Raw genomic sequence first — 23,219 nt, 5'->3', positions numbered from 1 at the left:
CTACAATGTTGTATCACTATGGTTTCAACCTTTTCGTTGAACACAAAGGACAACAGGATAAGCTACTTCCCGATTTCATCCCCTGGGAATGCAAAGGAGGAGCCTAGACATTGTTCCCACGTCCACCGCACGCACGGTCTCCAATCCTACTTTAATCCATATTGCAATTGTTGTATTAGATTAAAAAGTTTGATCAAAAATTTTATAAATAAAATATAAAAATCTTAAGGTTAATCAGACATTTTATCTTTTATTTACTATTTTTTTTTTCTTAATGTTGATCAGACTTGGATAATAATATCTTGTTAAACCTTTTTAGAAGGTTTTTTAAAGGTTTTACAAGGTTTTTCAAACTTTCTATCAAGAAAACATTAAAACCCTAAGAAACCTACTTTTCTTATGATAAGCCTAAAGAAAAAAACACAAAGGACCCTAAAGAAAAAACAAAAAAAAATAACACACACACACACAAATTTCTGCTAATTCAGTTGTCTTTCAATCTAACAACTATGAACAAAACATAAATAAACAAAGAGTAACCAAATAAATAAAACGCAAAACCTACAAGATTATAAGCTATTTCAAGGAAAATGATTCAATGAAGCATGGTGGTAGGACTAGGAGCCTCTGCCTTTTGGGTTTGCTCTTTTGCATGCTGGAATGATTTCACAAAGCCATACATGGTTGCTCTTTTGGGTTTTTTCTTACTGCTATTCTTTTTCTCTTTTCTGAATAACTAAGTGATTATATGCTTATGGCTATTGTTAATTAGGCCATATCAGTAAAATATATTTCTTTGCACTGGAAAATTATCTAAAATTGGAACTGGGAGCAAGTTTCTTTGTTCAAATTAAATTGAGAGCATCTGAGAGTTTATTAATATTATCTATGAGTGCCAGCACGAGTTATCAGTCTACTTTGGTATTTACAAAATAAGATCAAAGCCTCTATGAGTAGAAGAAATATTAAGATATCGAACTTCATGTATTATTGGAGATAGTTGAATTTACATATATCAAGCATGATCTAGCAAAATTTACAGGGTACGTAGTTTACTTTGTAAGCAAACAAAATTTAAAAATCAAATAACTAGTGTGCTCAAGATGGAATTGTTGCATCAACAAAAAAAAAAAAAAAAAAAACAATTATTTCCATTTTGGACCTCTAATTAAATGATACAATTAAGAGAAGGACCAAGCAAATATTTTACAAATTTTTAAAGTTTTTTTTGTCGATATCATAATTTACATCCACTACACACCGACACCAACAACGAAAATAATTAACAATATAACTAATTAATTAAATGACAGATAATTTTTTTAATTGTTATCTATGAGACTATGACTATGAGTGCCACCACGGGGTTATCAATCTACTTTAGTTTACAGAACAAGATCAAAGCCTCTATGAGTAGTAGAAGATAAAGAAAATATGTCAAACTTCATGTATTATTAGAGATAATTGAACTTGCATAAATCAAGTTTGATCTTGCAAATCTTACAGAGTACGTGGTTTACTTTGTAAGCAAACGAAATTTAAAAATCAAATACTAGTTTGCTCAAGATAAAATTGTTGCATCATCACAAAAAAAAAAAAAAAAAAAAGAAGATACTTATTTCTGTTTTGGACCTCTAATTAAATGATAGAAGAGGAGGACCAATTGAAGGAACTTTCTTTCATCGCTGGGCTGCTGGCTACTTTCCAGCAAGATAATTAAAGTGTTTTCGCCTCACCATACTCGTATAAATCATCATCTACCACAAGAGTTAACGTCCACAAGTCTGAGAATCTAATATTTATTTCACAAAGATACTTCTTTGTATATAAATCTCATAGACATTCAAAGAAACTGGACCAGAGTAACCAAAACTCGCAAAGCAAGCACGTAGCTGCTGCAGAGTAAAGTTAATAAACTCCATGTGACATAATAGACGAAGCTTGATTTTTGTTTAGATCTAGCTTGATCTTGAAAATTTTACAAAGTACATGGATTGTTATGCAAATAAAAAAGTGTGATTTACTCAAATGTTATCCAAATTAGTAATATTACCAGAATCCAAAAAAGAGATTTTATTACTAGAATATTTCGGGTATTTTCAAAATACCCAGCGTACCCTTGTTTTATGTTACCGGAAAAAACGTTATTACAAAAATGCAATTGCCACGTCAGATGCCACGTCAGAAATCGCTAACGTGTAACCATAACTCAGCCGTAACGCGTTACAGATGAATGTTGCGATTGAGTTACAGGTATGTTGCGGATGAGTTATGGAAAAAAACATTTGAGTAAGAGCGGACGGCTGACTTATAGCATAACTCAACCAAGCGTTACAGTTGACTTATTAAAATCTGGTTGAGATATGCTATAACTCAGCCGTCCTTACGGCTGAGTTTTCACCCGATGGTTGAGTTGTTAAAATTTTGGCTGAGTTATCACTACGACACGGCTGAATTACCATTTTCCGACTGGTTGAGTTATGAAAAACGGCTGACTTATGAGCAACTGTTACGGTTGAGTTATTGTACAACTCAACCGTGATAGGCTGACTTATCGTACAACTCAGTCGTGATAGGCTGACTTATCATACAACTCCACCATTTGACGGTTGACTTATTAACAAAAAATTAATTACTAGAATGTTATTCAGTTACGGCTGACTTATTAAACGATATGGCTGACTTATTAAACGATACAACTGAATTTGGCAGGAATTTTTTTGCTTTTTAATTACTGTAATGTTTTTTTAATTACTGTAATATTTTTCATGTTGTGGCTGAGTTTTATATAGGCTGAGTTATTAATTGTTTGATGGCTGACTTGCCACGTCGGACGCAACATCCATGCCAGCATTCCATGTCATCTTTTTTTTTTCTCCAGAAATACGAAACGTCGTTCGACTCTTGTTCTTATACTTCTTCTTCACTTTTCTTCTTCACCTAGTTCTTTCTACTTCTTCTTCACATTGTTCTTCACCTAGTTCTTTCTACTTCTTCTTCACATTGTTCTTTTCCTTGTTCTTCTACTTCTTCTTCACCTTGTTCTTCATTTTTCTTTCATGGATCCAGTTCCGGTTCTAATTGTTTCCGGTAATTGGGTAAAGACACAGAGATATGTATTTAACACCGACGATAGAGGTTGTATAGTTGTGCAGATAGATGGAGGCACAACACACGACAAACTTGTGAAGCTTGTTCTTGAAGACTATGGATTGGACGTGTTTAGCCATGAGCTAAAGTTGAGCTACATGTTCTCGAACAAGGCACTGAAACTAATGGCGCATGATACTCCACCAGTTTTTGTCTCCAATGATCGACAGTTGCAATGTTTTTTGGGGCTATGGAAAACCGATCAGCTATGTCTCTGTGTAGAGTTTTCGGCGAAAGAGTCTACAGAAACTAGTGGAGTCGACGAGACCTTTCGTCTTCCCGTAAATATTATAACTCAGCCGTAAAGTCATATATATCAGCCATTTACTTTCATATTGTTTCTCGTGATTACTCAGCCATAAAACACAATAACTCAGCCGTAACATGAATCGACGAGACCTTTTGTTTTCCTGTAAATATTATAATTTAGCCGTCAAGTCATATATATCATTCATTTACTTTCAAATTGTTTCTTGTGATAACTCAGCCATAACTCACTATAACTCAGCCGTCATATGACCTTTCGTTTTCCCATAAATATTATAACTCAGCCGTAAAGTCATATATATAATCCATTTACTTTCAGATTGTTACTTGTGATAACTCAGCCATAACTCACTCTAACTCAGCCGTCACATGACCTTTCGTTTTCCCGTAATGATTATAACTAAGCTGTAAAGCGATATTTTGGCGGGAAACCATCAGTTAACCTAATAATAGACATATTCCATTCTAAATTTAAATTTTGAGTTATAATAATTTTAATATTCAATTGTTGGAGAAATACTTTTAGAAAAATAAAATTCTAAATTCGAATAATAATTATTTAATTATTTGCAATAATATATTGTGATAAAAAGCTCACTTTATGAATTTATTATGCATGTGGATTTGAGCAGTCACAAAATTAGTGATTTTTCGCGCTTCCCTAACAACACTTTTTGTGACATCGAGAGACGTTTTAATACTTATTAGGAATCTGACAGAACAAAAGACCCAAGAAAGAAAGAAGAATACTTTTTCATATTATTGAGAAGACCCTAAACGATAACTCAGCCATAACTTTACCATAACTCAGCCAACCCTCAAATTAGAATGACTAAATAACCGACCAAACCGAACCGAACCGGAAACTATTTTTTCCATTATTTTCGCTTAATTACAGTTATATTCAGCTTGCTATCGGTAATATTAAGTTAACCGACCTAATTTGGATAACATTTGGATTATTTATGGTTATATATTCATCTAACCGGCCCATAAACGGAAATAACCGAAAAGTAATTTCAAAAATTTTTAAATTTTCAAATGGTTATCAAATTAGTATATCCAAATTACCACCATAAACAAAACACAATATAACCAAAACCAAATTGTTATATTAAAACTAATGTTAGAAATATGAACCGTAAACCTCAAACCCTAACCCTAAACCTAGCCCATAAATGTCATGTTTTGAATGTTTTACACATTTTGATCAGACTGTGTAAAAATCAATCTTTATCTATAATTATTACTTTTTATTGCTTATAATGATTGTAATATTCATTTTTTCATTTTATATTTTAATTTAGAGTTATAATAATTCTAATTTACACATATTTCATAAGTCAGCCGTTTATGTCGATAACTCAGCCATATCAGTCAATTGTTTGAGAAATACTTTTATTAAAAAAGAAAAATTTAAAAATTCAAATTCAAATTTTGAATTCTTTTTAAATAAAAAATCGCTAAAAACTCATTTATTACGCGTGTGGTTCTTAACAATAAACATAATAATTGTTTGCGTCTCCCCAACAACACTTTTTGTATTCTCGAGAGGGTATATAATAAATTAATATATATGTTGCATAACTCAACCATAACTTTACCATAACTCAGCCAACCCTCAAATTAGAATTACTAAATAACCGACCAAAATGAACCGAACCGGAAACTATTTTTTCCATTATTTTCGCTTAATTACAGTTATATTCGGCTTGCTATCAGTTATATTAAGTTAATCGACCTAATTTGGATAACATTTGGATTATTTATGGTTATATATTCATCTAACCGACCCATAAACGGAAATAACCGAAAAGTAATTTCAAAAATTTTTAAATTTTCAAATGGTTATCATATTAGTATATCCAAATTACCACCTCAAACCAAACACAATATAACCAAAACCAAACTGTTATATTAAAACCCATAATGTTGGAAATATGAACCGTAAACCTCAAACCCTAACTCTAACCCTAACCCCTAAATGTCATGTTTTGAATGTTTTACACATTTTGATCAGACTGTGTAAAAATCAATCTTTGTCTATAATTATTACTTTTTATTGCTTATAATGATTGTAATATTCATTTTTTCATTCTATATTTTAATTTAGAGTTATAATAATTCTAATTTACACATATTTCATAAGTCAGCTGTTTATGTCGATAACTCAGCCATATCAGTCAATTGTTTGAGAAATAATTTTATTAAAAAAAAGAAAAATTTAAAAATTCAAATTCAAATTTTGAATTCTTTTTAAATAAAAAATCGCTAAAAACTCATTTATTACGCGTGTGGTTCTTAACAATAAATATAATAATTGTTTGCGTTTCTCCAACAACACTTTTGTATTCTCGAGAGGGTATATAATAAATTAATATATATGTTGCATAACTCAACCATAACTTTACCATAACTCAGTCAACCCTCAAATTAGAATTACTAAATAACCGACCAAAACGAACCGAACCGGAAACTATTTTTTCCATTATTTTCGCTTAATTATAGTTATACTCGGCTTGCTATCGGTTATAGTAAGTAATCGACCTAATTTGGATAACATTTGGATTATTTATGGTTATATATGCATCTAACCGATCCATAAACGGAAATAACCGAAAAGTAATTTCAAAAATTTTTAAATTTTCAAATGGTTATCATATTAGTATATCCAAATTACCACCTTAAACCAAACACAATATAACCAAAACCAAACTGTTATATTAAAATCCATAATGTTGGAAATATGAACCCTAAACCTCAAACCCTAACCCTAACCCTAACCCCTAAATGTCATGTTTTGAATGTTTTACACATTTTGATCAGACTGTGTAAAAATCAATCTTTGTCTATAATTATTACTTTTTATTGCTTATAATGATTGTAATATTCATTTTTTCATTCTATATTTTAATTTAGAGTTATAATAATTCTAATTTACACATATTTCATAAGTCAGCTGTTTATGTCGATAACTCAGCCATATCAGTCAATTGTTTGAGAAATACTTTTATTAAAAAAAGAAAAATTTAAAAATTCAAATTCAAATTTTGAATTCTTTTTAAATAAAAAATCGCTAAAAACTCATTTATTATGCGTGTGGTTCTTAACAATAAATATAATAATTGTTTGCGTCTCCCCAACAACACTTTTTGTATTCTCGAGAGGGTATATAATAAATTAATATATCCGTTGCACAACTCAGCCATAACTTTACCATAACTCAGCCAACCCTCAAATTAGAATTACTAAATAACCGACTAAACCGAACCGAACCGGAAACTATTTTTTTCCATTATTTTCAGTTAATTACGGTTATATTCAGCTTGCTATCAGTTATATTAAGTTAATCTATCTAATTTGGATAACATTTGGGTTATTTATGGTTATATATTCATCTAACCGACCCATAACCGGAAATAACCGAAAAGTAATTTCAAAATTTTGTAAATTTTCAAATGGTTATTATATTAGTGTATCCAAATTATCACCTTAAACCAAACACAATATAACCAAAACCAAACTGTTATATTAAAACTCATAATGTTGGAAATATGAACCTTACACCTCAAACCCTAACCCTAACCCCTAAATGTCTTGTTTTTTTGAATGTTTTACACAAAATGATCAGAATGTGTAAAAATCAATCTTTGTCTATAATTATTACTTTTTATAGCTGATAATGATTGTAATATTCATTTTTCCATTCTATATTTTAATTTTGAGTTATAATAATTCTAATTTACACATATTTTATGTATATATAGATATAAAATGTTAAAGTTGTGAGTGTAGTCTAGTGGTTTGTGGCTTAATGGAAACTTTGTAAACCAGGATTCGACTCTAGGCAGTGGATTATTTGATTATTTTCTTAGAATTACACTCAACTAAAAATGAAATGTCGCATATACCCCTGTCTTCTTCTCTGGGTCTGCGACCTGTAACCCTAATCAGCGCCGTTTTTTTTTTTTTTTTTTGCGATTTTTGTTTGTTTTCTTGTAGATTTCGTCCCTACATCATAGATCTACAAAGAAAAACATATTTCCAACTTCAAAAACTTGAAAAATTGAATTATTTTAAAATTTCCGATTTTTTTGCCGCATAGGATGAAATCGCGGCGGTTGCCCTCCGCCAAGCGTATAATCGGCGATTAAACGGCCTCGGCGGCCGCGTTTTTGAACAGGATTATGACATAGAAATAGTAGATCCCCACATTTAACATCATATTTTGGTGAAAAATCAATCAAAATCGAGTTTTTTTTTTCCCGATTTACCTTCCGATTTGGCCATAATCGCGGCGGCGATCACTGTCTAGCGATTCCACGCTGTGTAATCGTTCAAATTGGCCGATTTTTAAAACAGGGGTTAAAACTGTTCACTTTCCAATTCATTGACATAAACAAAGAACTGTCGATTCTGGGTAAAAAACTGACTAGTGACATGAAAAATCGAAAATAATGTGTATTTTAATTTTCTGATGTATATTTTAATTTGCTTAGGTGTATTTTTTCTTTACTTTGGATAACATTTGAGTAATTGTTTCAATAAAAAAAATCATTCAAATCAAAATACAATTATTCTTTAAACATTTCCATTTTAAAGATGAAATGAGATAGGGAGAGACTATGAAAACATTCATAGTAGTGTTGTATTCCAAGATGGGAATGCAAAGGTGGTGCCTAGACATTGCTCTCAGGTCTGATATATATATTACTTTCGGGGCGTCCCAACCGTACCGTAATTCATTGCATCTTGTGTATTTTTTTGTGTTATATTCACGCAAAAACAATTTCTGGACATATGAGATTGTTAAGTCGTAATCTTGTTAAAAACGTTTGTAGATGTTTAGACTGTTATACGTCAATCTCTTCATTCAATTGAAAGTTACATTATTAGAGCATCTCCAATGGGAGAATTTTAATATTAAATTGTGTACTTTTTTTAAATAAGAACTTTTAAAAGGTTAATTAAAATTATCCCTCTCCAATAATAAAACTTTTATTGGGATTTTTATTTTTGAAAAAAAAATATCATTTTCAAAATAAAAATGTTTTAAGTATCACATAATTTTTACTCATTGTTGCAGGCTCTAGAAACCATAACGACCAGTAGGACCACAATAGAGAGGAGGACCGAGGTCATCAGCTTTTCCTCGACCCAATTGTTGAATTTCGTATCTTTCCCCTTCCTGTTAACACTATCGTCATTGTAACTATTGAAAAGCTCGCTCACAACCTTTGTAATCTTCAAAAACACTTTTGTGGCCTTAACCATTGTGTTGTCAAATACCCAATTTATAAAATCCATTGTTGCGTTATTCTCCCCATGAGTGTCATGTGAACTCTCCTCATCTATTTATACGAAATATAGAAAGATCAGACTACGCAATGTGTAGACTAGGTTAAACGAGAGTCTACACATGGATGGTCAAGATAAGAAGAATAAGAGAAACTCGTGAGACAAAGGGCTGGAGTCGTTAGCCGTTAACCATGCTAGTAAACGTTATAACTCTGTTTATGTTTTCACAGAGTATTTAGAGCACATGTTAGCTCTGCTTTCATTATGCAAATTATCTGAACTTGTTAGCTTTCTAGGATCTCTAGAATCTATCTTCCTCATCGTTTTGTTGGATCTCCATCGGAGACTCTTACAGATGAGATGATGATTCTGCGTCTCTTGTGAACGTTGTTTGATGTTTATCGGTTACTTGTTAATTTGAAGCTATTTGAATCGAATCTCTGTTTTACGTCATCAGCAGGAAGGCGCTTTGGCTCTTCAATCACCAATCCATATATTTTTACATGTTTTATGCAATCATCACCAAGTCCCAATTCCAAGAAAGTTCAAAACTTTATTCCGACTTTGATTGACCTCATAAAGTTACCTCTTTTAACTCTTCGTTGACTTAGACTATCTCTCTCCATCTTGTTCTTCTTGCTACGGCGGTCCCAAAACCACCAGATTTTTGGCAGGTGGGTCTGGTTTAGTGCAAAACCGATAAAGGTGGGATTTTGTTTCGGAGGAAGGGGAGTTGATTTCTCGAACCGAAAATGTCCCGGTTTTTCTAAACCGCTCCTCTAGATTATTAACCAGTTCTGGTTCGGTTTGTATAAAACAGAAAAACGGTCAAAATGCAAGGGTTATTTTCTTGAGGTATTTGTAATTTTAGTACGTTTTTGGAAAAGATGTTAAGTATTAAGAGCAAGGGCAGTGGAGTAACCCATATGGGTTACTCACAAATAAATTAATCATATAATTATTATTAATCTAATCAAATCAATCCACTAAGTACTTATCAAAATTCATTATTCCACTAGAGAAACCCACTAAGCAAAGAATCTTCTTTTTCAAATAGGACCAAAGCACCATTTTTTAAATCAAAATAAACAACAATCGCTTGCTCCCAAGCCGAGAACATGTGACAACATACATGAAAAGATCAGAATGTACCTGGATTTAAAATAGTCTCCACAATCTGGATGATCAATGAAATCAGCCAATGTCAGCCGCCTATTGTTCCTGGCAGAACACAGTGAACATCTTCAACTAGTTAGAATCGTTTCTAAGTTTTATGGAATCAAAAATTGTAAGTAAATAGAGATTAAAGTGATGCTTACTGTAACCATCATCTACCTAATTGTAATCGTCTCTTCCATCATCGAAGTTCTGACCGTATGCCATCATGTTTACCTACCAGCCTCTTTACTCTACAAAGGTTTAAGTCAAAGAAATCAGAAGAAAACAAAGAGGGAGACATATAGGAGACTGTAATAGAGAGAGAGAAAGAGCTCATGGACCTGTTGAAGACATCTTTCAAAGCAATCACCAATCAGTAGTCTATACTAACCTCATCTTATGCAAAATCAGAAGGATACTCCTCTAATGCTTTCCTATGTTGCTCTTCAATCTACCTAAAACAAAATCAAAACACATAAAATCCTAAATCACTTACCAAGTATATGGTATTGAAAAGTGAAAAAAAAACCTTACTTCTTCATCCTCCTCAAGGACAAAAAACGAAATCTTTCAACAATGTTGTTTGAGATACAAAATCGCTGCAAAAAAAAACTTATGAATGCTTGAGAATCTATCAAACTTGATTCATAATAAGATGATTAATGCACTGGATCCGATCATCATTGGCTTAGAGCCACAAGATATATCCTAATGTCGGAACTCAACGCAAGTCTCCCCAACAACTATATCCTAAAAGGAAACAAAACCAAACAAAACATATATAAAATCGAGCTACACATATCACCTAATCTCTAGCTTCTTCATCTTCTTGCAACCGGATACAATACAATTTGAAGAAATCAAATCTAACTACAGCAGCTACATCGATTCAAATCAAGTATAAAAAGTATCAACATGACCACACAGACACACAATTCAGGCTCAAAACTCAAGAGTTACCCAGAAACTCAAATTTAGGGGAAAAGAGAAAGGAAAAAATTACCTGATACCACCATCGCTGTTTCCCACGACCGCCACCACCACCGCCACGACTACCACCGCCGTCGCGCCCTCCACCAGGATGAGCACCACCGCGACCAGAGGAGAAACCTCCCACACAACGACCACCTTGAGAATTAGGACCGTAAAGAGGCATGACCTTCGTAATCGCCTTGAATCCAATGATTTTTATGGATTTGTTCAATGATTTCTATGGATTTGAGAGAGAGGGAAGTATCACAAGAGAAAAGAGAGAGAGAGTCGGGAAAGAGAAAAGAAGAAATTGGGAAAAAAAAAAAAATTTCTATTTACTCATTATCCAATGCAAAATTGACACGTATCATGTCTTATTGGGTTCTTCCGTTGCCTTCATAAGAATCGATTCTCTGAAAATTGGACATATTTTAAGGTTTTTGATTTATTTTTGGGCCTTAAAAAGATTGAGTAACGGTACTTGTTACTCCACTGGACTTGCTCTAAGTATGTTTACTATTTACAATATGATAATTAGACATGGGACCATGTGAGAGATAGAAAAAGAGCAACTTTGGTAGATGACTATGAAATAAAAATAAATTAAGTAACTAACCTTATGTCAGATTTCTTTGCAAACTAACTCTTTTGAAAGTGGGGTCAAGGTGATATAAATACCAAAATGTTCTTTAGAGTTATGGTAATTACCAAACTATATATTTGTGGAGAAAGAAATAAAGAGAAAAAAAAAACAATCCAATGAACAGAAGAGAAACATAAAAATAGCAGCGGTGGAGAAGATCATACTGGTGATACTGTCGGTGGTAGTGTTTGCGGTGGTGGATATGAAACATGTGAAAGAGGTTAGAACTCATGTGATTCTATGAAATAATATGACATATTGAAAAAATATTTTTTTTGGTCGTTCAAAATTGTTAAAACTCATGTGATTATATGAAATAACAGGATATATTGACAAAATAAAGATGTTGGTTGGGTAGAATTGCTAAAACTCATGTGATTCTGTGAAATAATATAATATATGGAGAAATATGTGTGCTGACTATGTAAAACTTTTAAAACTCACTTGATTATGTAAAATTACATGATATACGGACAAAAATATCATGTGATTTTCTTTCATAACATGAAATATTTATAGGCGTTTTGAAAGTCAGATCTAATCTCACATGTTACATCGGTGAGTGGTGGAGAAATCCGACGAGAAGAGGAAACAGAGAATGGACTATGGGTGAGAAAAGGAGAGATTTCTATAGAGAAAAAGGAGAAAATAAGAGGTAAAGAGATGAGAGGGAAAAAAAGGACATAGAAGAAAAAAAAAATGTTAAATTTGATGGTGGTGACAATAAGGAATTGAAAGAGAAAATTGAAAGGAATTGTAGAGTTTATAGATCTGGTGGTAGCTGGCCGTGGGAGAAAGAAAGAGGAGGTGAACAGAGAGGAGAGGTGAACAAAGAAGAGAGAAGAAAGAGAAAATTGATAAAAAAAAAAAAGAGGGAGAGCTACGTAATTTCAAGCGCATGGCCGACATACATACATGCCCCATGGTTAGTTTATTAATTATTTTCAATTATATAGTTAACTGTTATATATACTTATAGAAAAATGAGTTATGGGGCTATCATGGGTGAGAGAGATGTGAGTACTGGCACCATGTGTGAAAGTATGAGAAAAAAAAAAAGGTGAATCGTGTGTAGGTGTGCTGGAGGAGAGAGAGAGAAAAAATATATTATTTTTCTTTTATTTATATATTTTATCTTATTTAATTATTCAAATATTGTGTAATATATTTTTTTAAAAAGCATTTTTGTCAGATACAAAAAAAATCTATGTTTTTTTCTTTATAATTTGCATTTTGTTTTATTACTTTAAATATATTTTATATAACAACTGATGTATATGATTTTTCTGTACAGATTTATTGTTGGATGGTTTTTAATATGTACACTTTTATTGTTGGATAGTTTTAATCCGCACATGTTTATTGTTGGATTGTTTTGATATGTACATGTTTATGGCTGGATGGTTTTAATTAAACAGGTTTCTTTATAATTTGATATGTATTTTGTTTGATGATTTTATATAATCTATACTATTAAATGGGAAGCACACTTAGGGATTAAAAAAAATAAATAAATAACATATATCCATGTTGCCAAACAGACCCACTTGCTTACATTAAAAAAAAAGTTAAACTTCCCTAAAAGAATGGTAACAACTATTAATGTTTGGTTCGAGGTTTGTTAAGGACCTCTAAGGTGGCGAGTTCGATTCCCTGATCATGCATTATTCTAGATTAATGTTTGGTTGACAAAAAAAAAACTATTAAGAAATAAATGATTAACTTTTTTATAATTGGTTATAGATTTCTTATATATATTTTGATATGGATATAAATCATAAATAATTAATTTTGAATATATTAAGTTTTCCAAATATTTTTCTAAATTAAATATTAAACTAATGATTTTCTCCTTAAATTTAATTAGAACATACCATCACTATAAAAAAAATTAAAGCCAACAAGATTACAAAATGAAATTTAAAATATTAGAATAAAAACGAAATTATTTCTATTAATAATTCCTTGAATTTATATAGTTATTAAAATTTTATAAAATAATAAGAGATTTCCGCAATTAATAACATACCAAAAATGTAACTTATTATTTAACAAGATTTCCATAACAAATGAATCTAATTAATTTTGAATAGTATTTTTGAAATTAACTTAACTTAAATTTAAATAGATGATTTATTTTAAGAAATCTTAAAATAAAATCAGTAATTATTTACCAAATTTCTAAATTTAGGAATTATTTCTAAAACTAACCTTATATATTTACTCTCATTGGTTTAATAGGAAAATCTAGACAATTAATTCAAAATCCAAATCTGATTATCCATATAGATTCAAACATATTGTATATGCATTAACTGAAAACTAAATAAGTTTTTAAAAGATTTTATATAGATTTTTTAGTTTTAAACGTAAAAGTAAAAATGTTTACTCTTTCGAGCTTATAAATAGAGTAATCGACCTAACACTCACATATCATATACACCACTCTAGCACTATTTTTGTTTGTAACTTTGTATCTCTTTGTTTCTGCAAAAAAAAAAAAAAAAAAAAAAGTCTATGTATTAAGTTTGTGATTTATGATTTTATGTCCAGTTTATGATTTATGATTCTTATGATTTGTTAAATTTATAATTTTTTGTTGTGTATATAAGCATATACAAATGAAGATCTTTTCGAAAGCATATATTTTTCTACCTAGAGATTGTATATAAGAGAGGATTGTGGTATGAACGGGTGTTCATCTGCAAAACAAAAAAATTACATTTGATTGCTTAACAAAAGTCCACATTTTTTATATGAACCCAGTAAGTCACAAAATACTATATTAGTGTTTGTTTTCTTCAGTTTTTCTATAGATTTATTTAAGAAACCTCTTTAGGAAATTCATATTAGAGTATGTAGTTGAGCTTTGCATTAACATTAATTAACTTTTGAAACCAGCAAGGGGTACGTATACTTCAACTATATAAGTACAATTAATCTTCCATGACTATATTGTAATTAGTTGTATGTATTAAATTTTTTTTTTTTTGTCAAAAAATTTATATTATTTTCTTATTTTTCCAAATATATGATGTTAACAGTCATTATTAAAATGGCACTATAACTTGGGATATATATAGAAAAGAAAACAAAAAACACACATGGCAGTAAAATTTTATAACATAAGCACCTTGAAATTTTTTTTATAGTCTTTTAAGTCATGATTACCTTGAATTTCTAATGAAATTTTCAAGGTAACGATGACTCATAGTATAAAAATTTCTAATCCAAATCTTAAAGTACTGATTAACACTCAAACACCCAAATATTCATAAATCAAAATGACAAAATTTATTGTTAATGATGTTATACTATATAAATATGTTTACACATACTAAATAAATAATTCTTACTATTTTCAATTGAACTACCATAAGTTCAAAATAAAATAAAAACAAAAAATACATAAAATGTGTTCTGTAACAGTTAAAAATATATATAAAAAAAACATAATCTAATATAGGTGAAACATATATAAAATATTAAGAATAGAGAAGTTAATTAATTTTGTAATATTTTTATTAAAACATATGATATATAGATATACTATGAATTATATTTATGTTTACTTTATACGGGAGTTCGAGAATTTATGTATTCATGCGGTCCCCTCCGGTTTTCAATCGGAAATTTGTCCCATATCCGGAATGTCCCATATTGGGAATGCTTTCTGTTATGCAACGAAAATTTGAGAACGGGTGTAGGACATAATGGAACATGACAAAACGAAAAGAGAGTTACGACCATCCCTAATTATTTGTATATGTTTCAAACAGGTTTTCATCGTTGTTAGCGGTTATATATCCAATTTGATAGTTCACAAATTTAATAGAATCTAACCAATCATTTATTTGATTTAGTTTGTTACCAGTCCAACCGTTATGTTGTTCCAAATTTTAAGATACTAGTGAAATCATTATTATTTTAAATTTTCAAACATTAATAAACCAAACTAAATATCAAACTAAAATCGCAATTAGTATAAGTTTGATTATATATACAAAATTAATTTTGTTTATAAACATAACCCCGCACGTATGTGCGGGTCCGAACCTAGTAATGTTAAACCTGTATAACTAAAACCATCCAGCCATAAACATGTACAAATAAAAACAATCCAGCAATAAACGTGTGCGGCTTAAAACCATCCAACAATAAACCTGTACGAATTAAAATCTACCCAGAAATAAATATGTACAGAAAAATCATATACATTTGTTGTTGTATAAAATCTATTTAATATAATAAAAAAATGCATATCAAATTAATGAAAAACATAGATTTTTCGTATCTGACAAATTACATATGTACAAAACCATTGCATATATCACTTTTGATATGAAAATATATTTGAAATTACTAAAACAAAATGCATGTCAAATTATAAAAAAAAACATAGATATTTTGTATCTGAAAATATAATAATAAAATAATTTATATTAATAAATATTTGGATAACTAAATAAGAGTGGATGTGATTAGAGAAGAAAAAAAATATTTAAAAATAATTATTTCTTCTTCACTCTCACACCCACAACACACACATACGATCTCACTTTCTCATTATCTATCGAAAAATTCTTGAGTTCTCCCCCTATTAATTAACCAATCACAATACAACAATATGTCATGTCATATCATATTAAAAAAAAAATCAAAATTAAAATAAAAAGACAATACAAATTAAGGAAACAAATTTTTGGCAAAAAAAAAAATTAAGGAAACAAATTATGTAGATCTTTTATTAAGGAAATTATGTCGGTTTGGGTTATAAAAGAGGATTATAGTTTAAATTTGTAATTTAAAATTTTTATATCGGTTTGGTTTATAAAGAATGGTTAGGATTTAGATTTATAATTAAACAAAATTGTATGTCGGTTTGAGTTTGCAAAAGAGTGGTTAGGGTTTAGATTTTACAATTAAATGAAATTATATGTCGGTTTGGGTTTACAAAAGAGTGTTTAGGGTTTAGATTTACAATTAAACAAAATTATATGTCGATTTGGGTTTATAAAAGAATGTTTAGGGTTTAGATTTTACAATTAAACAAAATTATATGTCGGTTTGGGTTTATAAAAGAGTGGTTAGGGTTTAGATTTTACAATTAAACAAAATTATATGTCGATTTGGGTTTATAAAAAATAGTTAGGGTTTAGATGTAATAATTAAAAACTGTAATATAATATTTAAATTAATAATTTTAAAATTGATTGATCTACAGAATTTATTTCCTTAATTAAGATTTGTTTCTTTAATTTAAAGGGGTGGATAAGAATTGTCTTTATCTATCTCTCTCCCACACTCACAGATAACCAAACCCCACAAAACCACACACTCCCACTCAGACACTATCTCACTCTTTCTCTCACCACCCATTTTTGTTATTTTAAATATTAAACATATTAAAAACTTAATATCTTCCCAAAAACCTACTAAAACTGCAACACTCCCTATTTTCTTATAGTGAGCAATAACTTAGAGCAACTCCAACCATTAAACACCAAAACACCAAATTTTGAAACAAAACAAAACTTTAATATGAATTATGTTTAATAAAACTTAAACTTTTGATTATTATATTATTAAATTTAAAATTAAATATTTTTAATAAGCATTAAATTTTTTGTTTAGTTTTAATTTTGCAATATTATGTTTCCACTAGTTTATTAAACTTTAATATGAATTATTAATCTTAATAATTTTGGTATTTCTTTTAATTTTTTGTCTAAATTATTTATTTATATTATATCAAATATAGTTAATAGTTCATATTATCAATTGTAATAAGATAGTTTTAAAAATATTGATGGTATATTTGGCTTTCAATGGATAAACAATAGGTTAGATATATATTTAAATCAAAAATACAAATAAAAGAATCTTTTTTTTAGTGTTTCGTGAATAGTTTTACACCAAATATAGTGCAACACTGTTCACAAAACACTAAAAGAAATAGGATAGTGTTTGTTATGCCGTTGGGTTGGAGTGATTTTGCACTATAATTGATGTTTTCTGATGTTTTATGTTATTTTTTATATATTATAGAGATTTTACTTTGTTTTAAAAAAACCTTTTGATATAATTTTTGAAAACTAGTGTTGAGAAATCGTAAACTTTAAGAAAATAACTGTTAAAAAAAAATGAATTCACTGGATTTATTATTGGTTTATCGTTATGTAAAAATATTTATTGTGTGAACGTGGTTATGATTCGCGTAATTTTTTTTATTAATCTCAAGCAAACTCAGTGAAATTACAAAGAGTTTCTAACTAGCTTTGGATACAAGTTAGGGTTTTGCAAATATTGAGCTTAGGATCTTGAGATTTTTTTTGTCCTACCTTGCTTGGCCGTCGAACTCACTACTTATATTAAGAGAGTCGATCTTAGCTAAGTCTTTTTCTCTTTGGCTTTTGGTCTTTTCTCCGATTTGTTTCATATTCCCATAGATTCGATTCTTCTTCGCAGATTGTTAGGGGCTTGTTTATTTCGCAGATCCTTCTAGTGGTCGTACTGATCGGGCTTGTTTATTTCGGACTTGATTGGACTATTCTTGGTTTAATTCTGAGTTAATCGAGTGATGCTAACAGCATAATTAAACGTTAATTAATTACTTCATAATTTATGTCAAATCTCGTAAGTTACCTAAAAGTCGTTCTTCACAGAATTTACTATTGGTTGGTCGTTGGTTTTTTACCAGACGGAGTACTTAAATTAGTATACCTGTATACGTGTTGGAAATTCGAGAACCATACGTGTTAGTTGTTACTACTTAAAAAGGAAATATATTGTAATTGAGTATACCAACTCTTTGGACTGTAATGAAATAATTGCACCATATTAGGAGAACCACTTCTGAAGAAATTTTGCTATAAAGTAAAGCCTCATGACATCTTTAATTATTATTTAAAACTCGAAAACAGTACCTAATTTGGCTAAAAATTAAACCACCAACTCTAAATATGTCACATTAACGTGTAGAAAGAGTAGTTGCCACACGAGGAAGACTTAACTAATATAATATGGCATATTTGGAAGATTGCAACAACTTTTTCATGCAAATGGGATTTTATTAATAATTTGGATCAGTTATTTAGATATGTTCCGCATTGAGAGATGACAAGAGAGAAAGAGGGGTAAATAAGCAAATAAGCAATGGACAAAAGGGAAGCCAAGAGAAGGATAGTGTTAGTTCCAATTCCAGCACAAGGTCATGTAACTCCAATGCTGCAACTTGGGAAAGCCCTTCAGTCAAAGGGCTTCTCAATTACAGTTGTTGAGGGACACTTCAATCAAGTAAGGTCTTCTTCTCAACACTTCCCTGGCTTTCAGTTTGTAACCATTAAAGAAAGCTTATCAGAGTCTGAACTCCAAAAACTCGGAGGAATCGAGTTTATGATAAACCTCAACAAAACCAGTGAGGCAAGCTTCAAGGACTGTATCGCTCAGTTGCTTCTGCAACAAGGCAGTGATATTGCTTGTATCATCTACGACGAGTTCATGTATTTCTGTGGAGCTGCAGCTAAGGAGTTTAACCTTCCCAGTGTCATCTTCAGCACCGAAAGTGCTACAAATTACGTTTCACGCTATGTACTAAGTAAACTCAATGCTGACAAGATTTCGGTTGACATGGAAGGTGCTCAAAACAATATTAATAACACATCCGGAAACTATTCGTTTCAGTTAAACTTAGTATTTTTTATTTTTACTTTGTAGATCCTGAAATGCAAGAACAAGTGGTGGAAGATATTTATCCATTACGATACAAAGACCTACCGACTTCAGGATTGGGGCCACTAGAAGACCTTTTTGAGCTCTGTAGGGAAGTATCCAACAAAAGAACAGCTTGCGCTGCTATCATCAACACCGTGAGCTGTCTGGAGAGCTCATCTCTATCATGGCTAGAACAAGAAATTGAAATTCCGATGTACCCTATAGGTCCTCTTCACATAACAGCTTCTCCACCATCTAGTTTGCTTGAAGATGATAGGAGCTGCATTGAATGGTTGAACAAGCAGAAACCGAAGTCAGTGATATACGTAAGCGTGGGAACGGTAGTTCAAATGGAAACCAAGGAAGTGCTGGAGATGGCTTGGGGGTTGTGTAATAGCAACCAACCTTTTTTATGGGTCATCCGACCAGGTTCGATCCCTGGCCTCAATGGGATAAAGTCATTTCCACAAGAAGTTAGTAAGATGGTCTCGTATAGAGGATACATTGTGAAGCGGGCACCGCAAATAGAAGTACTTGGACATCCTGCGGTGGGAGGCTTCTGGAGCCACTGTGGATGGAACTCAATTCTCGAGAGCATAGCAGAAGGAGTTCCAATGATTTGTAGGCCTTTTCATGGCGAGCAGAAGTTGAACGCTATGTATGTAGAAAGTGTTTGGAGAATAGGGTTTCAGGTGGAAGGTAGTAAAGTGGATAGAGGAGAGGTTGAGAGAGCTGTGAAAAGGTTGATGGTGGACGAAGAAGGAGCTGGGATGGAGGAGAGAGCCCTTGGTCTAAAAGAGAAGCTCAAAGCCTCTGTGAAAAGTGGGGGTACCTCATACAACACTTTGGATGAGCTTGTCAAGTCCTTGAAGACAATGTGAAACTGTTCAACTTCATGTATTATTTGAGACAATTAAATTGTATTGATCAAGCTTGATCTTGCAACATTTACAAAGTGCGTGCTTTATATTTTTGTATGAAAAAGAGAAAAAAAAAATCAATGCGAGTATCAAATACGACTAATAAGTTTCACGGCTTTTGCCTTTCACTCTGTATTCGACAAAATTTATGCAAACAATGTCATGGCTACCTTGAAAGGTAGTCTAAAATCTATGCAAAAAATGTCATGGCTATCTATAATGTTGTATCACTATGTTTTAACCGTAGAAGATATCACAATGGGCCTCAACACAACCTCAACAAAGGCCCAGATTCAGTCAAGCCCACATGTTCAAACACAACAAAAGACGACAATGAAGACAATGACTCACCCTGTCGCAGTCACGCCTGCAAGCAAGAAGACCGTTAGTACGAAGGTGACAACGACGTCCTCAGATAAGAACAAATATGCACCTCTGCAATCTCTGCAAAGCATAGAGGATGACTCACCCTAGACAGCTGTATATTCTAGATTGTTCTCAAGTAGTGTATATAAGAAAGTGTAAACACTCAAAAGATAATTATCTAAAATACAAGTTTGTTTAACAAATTCACCTTTGTTCTCTCTGTTCTTTCATTAACCTTTTCGCAGAACAAAAAGGACAACAGGATGAGCTTGTTCCCGAGTTTCATTCCCTAAGATACAAAGCATTTCCGGTTTCACGATTTGCATCATTACAAAGCACAATCGAATACAGTTGACAAACGGACAACTTCCAACGTGATAATCAATACAGAAAGCTGTCTAGAGAGCTTCATCTCTGTATTTTTTGCAACAACAGCTAGAAATTCCTGTGTATCCTATAGGCACCTACAAGTCCTTGAAGAGAACAAGAGCTTAATGAAATGGTTGAACAAAACAAAAGGTAAACTGAGAGCCTGTGTTAAAAGTGGAGGTTCTTCATGCAACTCGCTAGAGGAATTTGTACACTTCATGAGAAGTCTGTGAAGACGGTTGTCTCTACTTTAAGTCCATGATTCCATCTTCTTAAGATACTTGTTCACTACGGAAACAAAATATATTTATCTTTACATTTTTACATTATAAGAAAACATCAAATTTAAGTAATATGATTGCACAAGACATATCAGTAGTAAGTACCTGTTGTGATGACAAAGAAAATTATTATATGTGAAGATGAACTCTTAGTAGATATGAAAACTATCAAGAAGTTTATGGATTTAGAGGTCAGAACGAAGAGGTCCACAAAAGTATAGAGTGAAGGTAAAATAAGAACTTTGAAAAACTTTGTTTCTTTATTATGATCTCAAGATGCTTTAACAATATTGAGTCACATTGTCTCTTATAGAGAGTTTAGAGACAAATCTAGAACTTCACTCATGATAATAGCTGTGATTAGATTAGTCATCATCCAAATTGGTTACTGCATCAGGTACGGTCAACTTTGTTTTGACTTGTGAGTGTTGACTTGGTTTCTTGTTGGGACCTTTTTCTTGCTGGACTGTTTTCTGACCCATTTTGCATATCTAATCACAACTGATATCATGAGTGATGAGTCATGTAATACCCGAACTCGATACCCGGAACTGGTCAACGGGTTGACTCCCTGGCCGGCCCAAAACACTCTTTAAATGCAAAACTACCAGCTAACAATGCAAACGAACTCTTAACTTAACTAACCTGCAAAAAAGAAAGAGAAATGAGCAATTGATAATTACTCAGTGAGGGAAAGCCTCAGGGCTCTCGAAGTCTCCACACCCAAACACGCTTAGACAATCACCAAGTCTAAACCTAAGCCAAGCAGCAATCACTGTGTCCTAAAACCTGTGACACAAACATACACACACATCACACAAATGGAACTACGTCCCATAACCATCAACAACAAGAGACTCAAGTCTCGAAATGCCCGTCTGCTCTTAGGGTTCACAAACTCTCCTCTCGTTCAACGAAGACGGTGATACGTTCATACACACATACATGCCAAACATAAACCCTCGTCGTTTGCAAGTTATTGGGCCTTAATGGGCTGAAAAGAAAATAAACCAGCCCAATTACCAATTAAAAACCGGGATGTTACAAGTCACCTATTTCTAGATTGTTCTCTAGAGTCTATAAAAGACAATGTGATTCAATATTGTAAAAGCATCTTGAGATCATAATCAAGGAACAAAGTTTTTCAAAATAAGAGGAGGTGACAAAAAAAACATGTTTTCTTTTGTATTTGATTAATCATTAACAAGATAAAAGAGATGTAATTACTTGCATACACCATCTACTACACATATGCTTCACAAGTGAAAAGGGGTCAACAAATCATAAAAAGGATGAACTAGTGTCCACAAGTGAGTCTGAGAATCACACAGACATTCAAAGAAGCTGAGTAACCCAAACTCGCAAAGCAGATAGCTGATGATGAGTTCATTGCTTTGCTGAAGCTGCAGCCAAAGAGTTTAATCTCCCAATCGTCATTTGTAGCACAACAAGTGCCACAGCTTTTAAAAGGCGCTCTGTATTTGAGAAACTCTATGAAAACGATGTTTTGGCTCCCTGGAAAGGTAATTCTATAATTCTCTGTTTCAGAGTTTCTGAAAGCGGCTATAATCTTGTAACACTATCGGTATCGGCTTTTCACCTACGCAGGACCAAAAGAAAAAAAGAAAAAAAAAGAGCTAGTGCCAGAGTTTTATCAAGTGATACAACAGCTTAGAGCCTCTGTTCGAAGTGAAGGTTCTTCATACAACTCGCTAGAGGAGTTTTGTACACTTCATAAGAAGTCTGTGCATACAGAAACATAAACATGGATAAAACATAACTAAGCACAGTCCCAAAATCTATGAATTTTACATGTTATTTCCATAATATGTCTGATCAGCAAGTTCCAGCTCTAAGAATGTTCATCACTGCAGAACCGGCTTTGACTGAGTTCATGAATTATAGAAACTGAACAGAAAGAGACTGAATGTTTTCTTGTGTTATTAACAAGCCACAAAGGCAAAGATATATACAAACCTAGACTTGGTGAAGAAGCTATAGACTTAAATGCCTAATTACAATAACGATATCAATTAGAGATATGTACAGCTATATGATCGTAAATGAATAGATAGCATTTCC

General features: G+C 31.7%; 1 protein-coding gene and 2 long non-coding RNA genes across 32 annotated transcripts; 2 read left to right on the top strand and 1 right to left on the bottom strand.

The window, feature by feature from the left end:
- Positions 1-1,433: 1,433 nt before the first annotated feature.
- Positions 1,434-11,456, bottom strand: LOC104790889 (uncharacterized). Of its 30 annotated transcripts, none has more exons than XR_015559031.1 (6): positions 10,877-11,456; positions 10,408-10,472; positions 10,265-10,328; positions 10,051-10,124; positions 9,868-9,936; positions 1,434-1,757 (listed from the first exon to the last, which is right to left on the bottom strand). It is a non-coding gene; the product is annotated as an uncharacterized LOC104790889 (long non-coding RNA). The 30 variants fall into 30 exon arrangements; XR_015559025.1 differs by having other exon boundaries at positions 1,691-1,757; positions 10,265-10,324; XR_015559021.1 differs by having other exon boundaries at positions 1,699-1,757; positions 10,035-10,124; positions 10,265-10,324.
- A 113-nt stretch (positions 11,457-11,569) lies between these two features.
- Positions 11,570-12,382, top strand: LOC147942591 (uncharacterized). The gene is made up of 2 exons (XR_015559044.1): positions 11,570-11,708; positions 12,008-12,382. It is a non-coding gene; the product is annotated as an uncharacterized LOC147942591 (long non-coding RNA).
- Positions 12,383-18,551: 6,169 nt separating this feature from the next.
- Positions 18,552-20,249, top strand: LOC104790890 (UDP-glycosyltransferase 76E6-like). The gene is made up of 2 exons (XM_019246494.2): positions 18,552-19,124; positions 19,205-20,249. Exons 1-2 carry the CDS (start codon positions 18,644-18,646, stop codon positions 20,080-20,082), a joined length of 1,359 nt encoding a protein of 452 aa, XP_019102039.1. The 5' UTR covers positions 18,552-18,643; the 3' UTR covers positions 20,083-20,249.
- The last annotated feature ends 2,970 nt before the right edge of the window (positions 20,250-23,219 follow it).

The sequence above is a fragment of the Camelina sativa genome, chromosome 6 (genome assembly GCF_030686135.1).
Source record: "Camelina sativa cultivar CO46 ecotype springtype chromosome 6, ASM3068613v1".
Lineage (NCBI taxonomy): Eukaryota > Viridiplantae > Streptophyta > Magnoliopsida > Brassicales > Brassicaceae > Camelina > Camelina sativa.
The sequence above is the reverse complement of the archived record's forward strand: the minus strand, read 5'-3'. Positions and strand labels throughout refer to the sequence as shown.

What these genes read in the sequence shown, in the direction of transcription:
- LOC104790890 (XM_019246494.2), top strand. Translation starts at nt 18,644, where the DNA reads ATGGACAAAAGGGAAGCCAAGAGAAGGATAGTGTTAGTTCCAATTCCA. An exon ending in GATTTCGGTTGACATGGAAG is followed by an intron (nt 19,125 to 19,204) that starts GTGCTCAAAACA and finishes TTTACTTTGTAG; the next exon opens with ATCCTGAAATGCAAGAACAA.